The following is a 10,388-nucleotide window of genomic DNA, read 5'->3' as shown; positions in this document are numbered from 1 at the left end:
AGCATTACTACGGTGCAGAACTCCGCCAGCAAAGTACTGTTGGACTACAACCTCGATCCTTGCTAATCATGGCCGCTACGGCTGTTGACAACATGGTAGCAAATCTATGGTCAACAACAAAAGATGGGATGCGCTGCTCTGCAAGGGCGGCAAGGCGGCTACTGCTACTAACACGCTGCTTCTTTCGTCCTGATTGCATTGCACTGTTTTCAACAGACACAAAGTGAGTGCGCATGCTATCACCTATGCTTGCATCTCAAAGGCATGTGGCTCTATGTAAGATGCTGATGTGGGCAAATAAATTGATGAGGATATTGCTAGTAAAGGGCTTTTGAAAGGATATTTTGTGCTTGGCATTGCATTGGTTGAAATTTTTGCCAGATGTGGTGTGCTTCAAAAAGCACAAAAGGTGCAAGAGGATATATGCACAAAACGGGCAAGCCCAATGAGCTCTTGACTATTCCAAACATATACAATGAGATAGCATCTCTCCAAATGAAGTAAACTATGTGTTGTTTTTAGTGAATGCGAAGTGAGAGCCTTTCTACATATGCAATTACTTATGCTAATATGGCCTGATTGCACGATATGCCCAGCAAGAGCAGGGCCAAGAAGCTCTACATTGTTTTCAATGGATGCAAAGTGAGTGCCTCTCTCCGCATGCAATCACCTATGCATATTATGGATGTCATACAATTATCAAAATACAAGCAATGGGTTCACGAGTCCACCAAAAACGAGAGGTAATAAGTTATTCCTTGTACGTATGCATTTTCTGGTGAACGAGTCCCTCCCACACAGGAGGAGAAGCATGTCATGAACCTCCGACACTGGAGGAGATACCAAGTATACGGGGGAAGGGCACGTTCCCTACGGTTATTGAAAACAAGGAGAGCACGGTGCCACCTCCCCTCCCATACAACTTGTATGGTTTTCTTTTTCTTGTTTTAAAGGGCACAAGCATGTGTGCACACTGTGCATCTCTCTGCATTTTACAAAATTACAGCGTGAACGATCTTCACCTCCATACAACTACTAACTCCAAACTTCTCTGCGTGACGAGGTTGGAGGCATCTTGCAATACTGCAACAAAGCCTTGGGAGAACGCCACAACAAAACATAAAAGGTACTCTGCTATTTTCTAATTCTTTTAGTAGCTACATTTTCACACTTAACCACAGTCAAGGCACACTAGTTTTTATTACATGGGAAGCATAGGAGACGAATTTCCCTACCTATACGTTGAAGGTATCCACGTGGTTTTACTTATTATTAGCTTTAGACTCTTTTGGCTTTGTTGCAAGATTAGCCGGCTTTTTGAATAGCCATGCAACGTAAAGCAATAGCGCAGAGAGTCCCGTTGGCTTTTTAGCCATGCAGCCTAAAGTTAGCGGCTTGCACAAAGGCTTCGTCTACTGCAGCTTCAACCCTTTTGGGAGGCCCCGGGGTGGGGAAGGGGACCTAGGGCAGCCTCTTGGCCCAGCGCCTCTGCATCCCTCACATCTCCGCCAGCAATCTCGTTTGAAAAGAACTTTCCAAGCCTTCCTCCGCTTCCCCTAGATATTCAGCGACAGAGATGATGCTGCATGAGTAGGTGAAATCGGCTGTGAGTGAAGGGAAGCTTTTACCGGACCGCGTGGTCCTGGACCTTCTGTTGGCACGCCTTCAAACCGCAGATCCATCTGCTGGTTTTATACTAGATGGCTTCCCCCGCACCATCACGCAGGCCGCTATGCTAGAAGAGGCGGTTGCTCTCAGCTTCCAAATGGATGATGATGTGCTTGTGGCCAAACGCTTGGGGCGTCGGACGTGCAAACATTGCGGCAAGGACTACAACCTCTCCCATATCAATCTGCTTCGCACACATGCAGAAATTGATAACTATGATTCTCAACATCGACAATATGATGCCAGAACAATTGGTCGAGGCTTAAGTGAATATCATCCTCGGTTATATGACGTTGGATTATTGAAGACTAGGCGCACCTTCTCCGCAGAGTACGCTTCCCACTTGAGTGTGCGAGCGAATGATTCAAACAAAGCTGCTGTGAGTCCAGCCTCTTGAACATTTTTGAGAAAATGGAACTTGCAAGCATTCATGTCGACCAGCTACAATTGCTGCCAGCTATTACATCAGGTTAACAAGAAGCAGTGAGCATGTCAAATGAACAGAGCCGTTTAGTAAAACAAATTGTGGCATCAACCTCATATAACTGTTCTTGACAGATCCCACTTAGACGACTTTAATGCAGATGTTAAAATTTGTACCTCGATTCAGATATCAAATTGTCTCTGTACAGTTGTTACAACTATCATAGTTAGCATCCCAAACCAGGTACATCTATTGCTCCAATCTGCATTTCTTACATATTATATGAGTTTGGCTATTAAGTTCGCACATGTAGATACCAGGTACATCTACTGCTCCAGTTTGCCTTTCTTGCATACCATCTGAGGTTGGCTATTATCAATGTTTTACATCTACTGCTCCAATCTGCCTTTCTTGCATACCATGAGTTTGGCTATTAAGCTTGCACGCATAGCTACTAGGTACATCTACTGCTCTAATCTGCCTTTTTGGCATACCATCTGAGGTTTCCCCTCTGCCTTTTTATGATGCCCTTGTCTCTCTTTGTGATATTGTGCGTTTGATGAATGAATGTCTTCTGAATTGTGATATTGTGCGTTTGATGAATGAATATCTTCTGAATCCTGATCTTGTGTATGTTGTTTGCATTGCATGGCAATGTCTGCTGTCCATATATTGCTGGAGTGCCTGCACCTTTGGAATTTTTTCTCCTTTTGGATTTTAAAGATTTTCCTTGAAAGAACTCAAAGAGGTAGTAGCCTGGCAATGTCTACCATTCCAAATCTGATAAGGGCTCACCATCCATTGTTGTTTCTATAAGGAGTGCTAGATCTATTGTGCGTAGTAACTACATCATTAAACTTCTCATTTTATCCATTGTTGTTTCTATAAGGAGTGATAAATCTGTTGTGCGTAGTAACTACATCATTAAACTTCTCATTTTATCCATGACTGCTATCCGTATATTGCTAGAGTGTCTGCATCTTTTGATTTTTTTTTTTTCCTTTTTGGATCTTAAAGATTTGCCTTCAAAGAACTCAAAGAAGTAGCCTGGGTTAACACAAGCGGCTTGAAGACAAGCCATGAGATAGCCTACTGACAATAGAGAGCCAACTAGATATCAGACTGTCTTTGTACAATTGTTACAACTATCATAGTTAGTATCCCAAGTTACAAGTATCTTATTCTACTTTTTCTTTGGAACTAATATGTACCCAGACATAAGCAAACTAAGTCAGACACCTTTCAGACAAAAAGAGATCAAGAGAATCAAGGAGGCTGGAATAGAGCCAACTACATATCAGACTCTCTCTGCACAGTTTTTACAACTATCATAGTTAGCGTCTCAAGTTACAAGCATCTTAGTCTACTTGTTTTTTGGAACCAATATGTACTGAGACAGAAGCAGACTAAGTCAGACGCCTTTCAGACACAAAAAGATTAGGAGAATTAAGGAGGCTAGAAGCTGGGTGCAATATGTATACTTTAAGAATTCTTGCATATCATATGAGTTTGGCTATTAAGCTCGCACACGTAGCTACCAGGTATATCTACTGCTCTAATCTGACTTTCTTGCATACCATCTGAGGTTGGTATTATCAGTGTTTTACCTCTACCTTTTTATGATCATCTGTCTTTGTGGTATTTTGCGTTTGATGAATGAATGTCTTCTGAGCTTGTGTATGTTGTTTGTGTTGCTGGCAATGTCTTTCTCCTTTTGGATCTTAAAGATTTGCCTTCAAAGAACTCAAAGAGGTAGTTGTCTGGCAATGGTTGCCATTCCAGATCCGATAGGGACTCACTATCCATTGTTGTTTCTATAAGGACTCTTAAGGAGTGCTTGATCTGTTGTGCATAGTAACTACATCATTAAACCGTTCATTTTATCCAGGACTGCTATCCATATATTGTTGGAGTGTTTGCATCTTTTGAAAAAATTTCTCCTTTTTGGATCTTAAAGATTTGCCTTCAAAGAACTCGAAGAAGTAGCTTGGGTCAACACAAGCGGCTTGGAGACTAGCCGTGAGATAGCCTACGGACAATAGAGAGACAACTACATATCAGACTGTCTCTGTACAATTGTTACAACTATCATTGTTAGCATCCCAAACCAGGTATATCTACTGCTCCAATCTGCCTTTCTTGCATACCATATGAGTTTGGCTGTTAAGCTTGCACACGTAGCTACCAGGTACATCTACTACTCCAATCTGCCTTTCTTCCATACCATCTGAGGTTGGCTATCCCCTCTGCATACATCTACTGCTCCAATCTATCTTTCTTGCATACCATATGAGTTTGGCTATTAAGCTCGCACACGTAGCTACTAGGTACATCTATTGCTCCAATCTGTCTTTCTTGCATATCATCTGAGGTTGGCTATTATCAGTGTTTCCCCTTTGCCTTTTTATGATTCCCTTGTCTCTCTTTGTCGTGTGCCCTCAAGTACCATTTGTTTTGCTTTTTTGTGGTCAGTGCAACTAACCCCTAGTGTGTTGTACCAGACTGTGAATGAAGAAGTACAAATCAAAGCTACTCCCAGATATAAACATGCTTTACTTTGACAAAGTAAAGGGGGATGACAATGTTACCTACTATCTGTAGAAAGATGCAAATTTATGCTTGCTTGCAGTGAGTCAACTAGCAGAGGTTTATTTATGGTTGTCATGCACCTCCCACAGTCTTGAGCAAGCAATGGACATGTGCCTAACTCAAGCCAAGTGATCCCTAAGTGGCTGGCTGTCACAGGGCTCTTGTCATGTCAGCAACTGGGTATTTGGGGACCCCCCAACACAATTGTTCTTCAAAATACTAGAAGCATTTTGGTACATGTTTCCTAAGTTTAATAAGTTCAATATATTACTATTTTTACCATATACATGTGGTAGTGATGTGTGTGAACACACTTAGGACCGCCGGGTCATTTTTTTCCTCTTTAGGAGGTTTTTTTCCTCGTGCATTGTATATACGCCCATCATTCTAGGGCTATCTATTTTTCCATTGCACACTAAGTAAAACACTCTCTGTTGTGTGCCTTGAGCTTCCTTCATCTTCTCCAAGTTGTGTGTGTTTTCTTGCAACCCCATTTCCAACAATTGGTATCAGAGTAGGTTGCGTCCTCCCGGGCTTAGTCACCAATCAACAGCTCTAGCATACGCCTTCTCACTTTCTCCAATTTTTGTGAGCTTTGGCAAGCATTTGCAGGTCTGCTCAAATTTTTGATGTGGGCTCATTTTGGCCTCCGTTTCCACTATAGATAGTATTGCTTTGGCTATTTTGTCATTTTGTGCATAATTTTTGTCAGTGCCATTTTTTGCATAACAGTCCCTTATAGTTATCTATGGGTTGTGCTATATAGCATTGATTGTTCTCGCTTTGTTTCTCCTTGTTTTGGGTAGTTTTCACATTAGGTGCAGCATTTACCATGGCTAACAACAACATTGATGTGTTCAAGATGTTTGTTGCTAAGGATAGATTGGATGGGGACAATTGCCCTATGTGGACTTATATGATGCAACATGTACTTGTGTCAAAGGGCATCCGGAATATTGTGAAGGACATTGATGTATGTAATGAAATTAGCCTTTTAACTTGAGTTGTAGCAAAAAATGAATAACACAGTGAGCATTTCCTTGAGCATTCCTTTGTGTGTAGATAGAGAATGAGATGCAGAGAGTGCTTGGATGGCAAGAGCAACACTAACACATTACTTCATTAACATGGCATGAACAATACTTGTAAAAGAGAATGAGAGTTTAGAGAGATTGGCACCAATAGAGGACCAGATTAGTTGGAGCCGGTCCCCCCTCCAATAGGCATTTGTATTATAAGTTCTCCCATGGCGGAAGACTTGATTACAATACAAGTTATTGTGTTCCTTGAGACCTTCTTGATGTAGTGAAGATGGAAAGCTTCACTCACCAAGCATTAGCATAACAACAACAATAAAAATGATTAGCATGAACTTGAAAAAGGCCCAACCTCAATCCCAAGACCTCAAACACCATGAAAGGTGAGGAGAACTGGCAGGGAGTGAGGAAGAAGAGAGAAGTAGAAGTAGCTCTACAAGAAAGCAATACCCCCTTGCACATAATCACTCATAGCTCTTGTAGCATAGCATATCTTAGTTAATGGAGATTAGAGAGATTGACAAGCAAGCATTAAACATTCTCTTGCTTGGATATGCATCCATAGCCAAGATCTTGTTGTGATAGGCACTCAACTTCTCAAGCTTGGAGAAGGAGATGGAGTTCTTGCTTCACAAGAGTGTGTGAAGAGAATGAGGAAGAGGAGGGCTCGTGGAGGCTCAACTGAGTGAGAGAGAGACAGGTAGCTTTGTCGACCCCCTTTCCTAGGCCTCCTTGGGCTCTCATTGGACCGAGCATTGGACCAAGTAGCATCTCCACCAACGACAGCTTGGCTTGCTTTTGGGCAAGGTGTGTAGCCTCTTGACAAGTGTCCTTCTTTACCTTTTGTGAGGTTAAGCTAGCACCCCCCTTGCTTAAGCACATCCCCTTCTTCTGGGACAGTGTGCCTCTACACCTGACATGTGTCCCCTTTCCCCTTGGGAGGGCATGGGCCCTTGATGAGGTGCACACACTCTCCCCCCTTTGGCACCTTTGTAGGGCTCACCCCCTTTTTTGTAGATAGATCTTTGACCTTGATAAGCAGGCAGGCCCCCTGCTTAAGCAAGTTGCCCCCTTGCCTGCTTAGACCATAATTGCCTAAAGCTGAAAATTAAAGGTTATGTCCTAAGGCTTTTAACACTTAACTTTTGAGGCTTTAATGAAGCTAACCCTAAGGTCTTTTAGAGCTTCATTAAGTGCACATTGTGCTTACTAAGCTGCCTCCATTATGGACCCGTAATGAGATGTAATCATCTCTCCTTTTCGTCCCATGGTGAGGTGAGCCTAAAGCACTTATGGCACCTAGCTCTTTGATAGACTATCTTCATTTTGGCCTTATGTAGAGATAATCTTATCTCTCATTTAGTCCTAGTGTGAAGAAATATCTATAAGCACATATCTATATTCTAACTCTTGTTCCCTTTTATCTCCCCATATTAAATGATCAGTTCAACATGAGAAAATCATTTGGTAAAGTTAGATATTAGATTTTATGACATTATCTCGCTCTTGAAATCATAGTCGTCCTTGAATATGAGGTAAGAAGGGTAAAGCATACTCATTAGTCCATTTTTCTTAGCGGGTAGAGGATCCCTTTTTACCCTACAACATCATTCCATAGTGAATGACTAATCCACATGGTGCTTGAGAGACGACATCTGCTGCAAGCATGTTTGCTCTTTATTCCATATCATACTTCCAAAGTAGAGTGACAAGTTCTACTGAGTGTTTTAAAGACATCACCTCCACAAACATGACCCTAAGCATACATACTCATTAAATTTGTGCACAACAATAAAAGAAAAGAGAGAGTCTTCTAAGACAAAAAAGAAACTTTGTACATTTACATTTATATTTTACATTTTCTTACTCAAGAGAGTCATTGTAAGCCTTGACAAGGTGCATACTATCCTTAAGTTGGGTTCCTTGCATCCATCTAGCATCTTCAAAAACATAATTTTTAAACTTAATAAGATATCTTTGGATAATCTTACCACGTCTTAGTACCTTGTCCTCATGTTGTAGCACAGAATCTGGTTGAAGTACTTCTCCTTGGCCTTCAATTTCAGGAGGGTCTTCTATTATGGCCTCTCTTGATGGCTCTCCTTTGTAAGTCTTGAGTAGGCTCAAATCATGAAATGCATTGTGTATGAGTCAATGATTGGGCAATTTCAATTGATAAGCCATCTCATTGATAGGCTTAAGAACTTGAAAGGGACCATAGTACCTTTTTGCTAACTTAGCATAGTACTTTTGATGTCCCGTCCGTACTGTGCCTTAGACAAGCCTTAGGATATTTCAATAAGACCCAATCATTTTCCTTAAAAGCTAAGGCTCTTTCGTGCTTATTAGCAGTAGTCTTTTTCTTTTGCTGTGTAATAGATATAGCTTCTTTAATCTTTTGAAAAGATTCTTTTAAGTCTCGAATATATTCAGCGACGGCAAAGATCTTCCCATGTAACTTAAGTAGCAAGGGACTTTTTGGTCTTCCCTCAATCACCTCAAAAGGTGCTTTTCTTGTAGATATATGTACAGTATTGTTATATGCGTACTCTACAAGAGGTAGGTGATTCTCTTATTGAGAACGGTGATCTACTTCCGTTACATAGGCTTTTAGTAGATCTAGAATCGTTAGATTAGCTATCTCACTTTGGCCATCCATTTGTGGGTGATAGGCAAAGGAGAAGTTTACTCTAGTACCTAGATTCTCAAAGAGACCCTTTAAAAAATTAATGGTCATTCTAGGATCTCTATCCAACACTATTGATGTTGTCAAGCCATGATACTTGAATATTTGAGATATGTAGAGGGTTGCCATTTGGTGTGCTTTAATATTCTTTTTGACGAGTATAAAATGAGCTTGTTTGTTAAGCCTGTCGACTATTGTCCATATTCCTATATTCCCATGGATAGACTTAGGAAATCCAAAGATAAAATCCATGGATATGCTCTCCCATGGTGAATCAAGGATTGACAATGACTGAGGGCATGTGCCGTTGATGAGGTGCACACACTCTCCCCCCTTGCCACCTTTGTAGGGCTTGCCCCCTCCTTTGTAGCTAGATCTTTGACCTTGGTAAGCAGGCATGCCCTACTTAAGCACATCCTCTACTTAAGCAAGCTGCTCCCTTACCTGCTCATACCATAATTGCCTAAAGCTAAAAATTAAAGGTTATTTCCTAAGGCTTTTAACATTTACCTTTGGAGGCCTAAATGAAGCTAACCCTAAGGTTTTTTAGAGCTTCATTAAGTGCACTTGTCCTTACTAAGCTGCCTCCATTAGGAACCCGTAATTAGATGTAATCATCTCTCCTTTTGGTCACATGGTGAGGTGAGCCTAAAGCACTTATGGCACCTAGATCTTTGATAGACTATCTTCCTTTTGGCCTTAGGTAGAGATAATCTTATCTCTCATTTAGGCCTAGAGTGAATACATACCTATAAGCACATATCTATATTCTAACTCTTGTTCCCTTTTATCTCCCCATATTAAATGATCAATTTAACTTGGGAAAATCATTTGGTGAAGTTAGATATTAGATTTTATGCAAATGTACGTCTTGGTTTTGAGGATGTAGACAAAGTTGAGGATGTTGCAAGTCTTGTTGCAACGATTGCTGCTGTTAGATTTGTTTTGCCTACAACTGAGCAAGCTCGTTGGGATGTAAACGGTGCGCAGGCTCAAGCATTTATTGCGTTGTCTATGAAGCGCACTATTATTTTCCACGTTTGTTCATTAAAATTTGCCAAATAGGCTTGGGATATTTTGGCTGGTCTTTATGTAGGTCGCAATGAGGCTAAGATTGCATTGCTGCGTAAAGACCTGGAATCAAAGGTCTGTGCAGACTGTTCTTGATGCCTTGCCAGATTTTTACCAAACTTTTGCTAGTACTTGGAGACTTATGAACCAAAGAAATCTTTAAGTTGTCAAGTTTGATGAAGTGTGCACATTACTATTGCAAGAGGCACTTTCCAAAAAAAACAAGACTAGATAGTGTGCAGTTGAGCAGGCTTTTATTGCTGCTCAAAGAAAAGGTGGTAATAGTAATACAACCACCTCTCATGGTTCTTACGAGTGGAAAATCATCTGTCCTAATGGCTCTACTGGCAGCAATTTGTCTGGAAATTTTGGTGATAAGGGCAAAAAGAAGATGTGTTGCCATTATTGTAAAACTAATGATCACTTGATCAAGTAGTGTCCTAAGTTGAAGTCCAAAGAGGCTAAGAAGAAAGAGGGTGGTTCCATTGCAAATGCTAGTTCCACTACAAATATAGCTAATGTTGAGTCTTTTGTGAAAGGAGACTGTGATATTGATGTTGATGTAGAATGGGCTTTTAGTGCAGAGTGTACATATAATCTTGTTGTCCATGATGCATGCATGTCAATTGCTACAGATTCACATGTGTGGTATTTTGATAGTGGTGCTACAAAGCACATTACCTCACATTGTGATTTGTTCACCTCTCTTGAGTCTGTCCCTCATGGGAATTCAGTTACTTGTGCCAACAATGTCTCTTGTTAGATTTAGGAAGTTGAAAATATTGTGCTTACTGCTACAAATGGCAGTTCTTTCACACTTGTTGATGCACTTTATGTACCTAGGATCAAGAATAATCTCTTGTCAGTAACTACACTTGCTAGACTTGATCTTGTAGTCAAATTTGACCGATGT

At 40.9% G+C, this 10,388-nt stretch overlaps 1 protein-coding gene across 1 annotated transcript; it reads left to right on the top strand.

Annotated features, from left to right (window-relative positions):
• The first annotated feature begins 1,384 nt into the window (after positions 1–1,384).
• LOC147446351 (uncharacterized) lies at positions 1,385–3,468 on the top strand. The gene has a single exon (XM_086526215.1). The coding sequence runs from the start codon at positions 1,733–1,735 to the stop codon at positions 2,063–2,065; it is 333 nt and encodes a 110-aa protein (XP_086382341.1). The 5' UTR covers positions 1,385–1,732; the 3' UTR covers positions 2,066–3,468.
• Positions 3,469–10,388: the final 6,920 nt, after the last annotated feature.

The sequence above is a fragment of the Adiantum capillus-veneris genome, chromosome 12 (genome assembly GCF_014529385.1).
Source record: "Adiantum capillus-veneris isolate H3 chromosome 12, ASM1452938v2, whole genome shotgun sequence".
Classification (NCBI taxonomy): domain Eukaryota; kingdom Viridiplantae; phylum Streptophyta; class Polypodiopsida; order Polypodiales; family Pteridaceae; genus Adiantum; species Adiantum capillus-veneris.
This window is presented reverse-complemented; position numbering and strand designations above follow the sequence as displayed.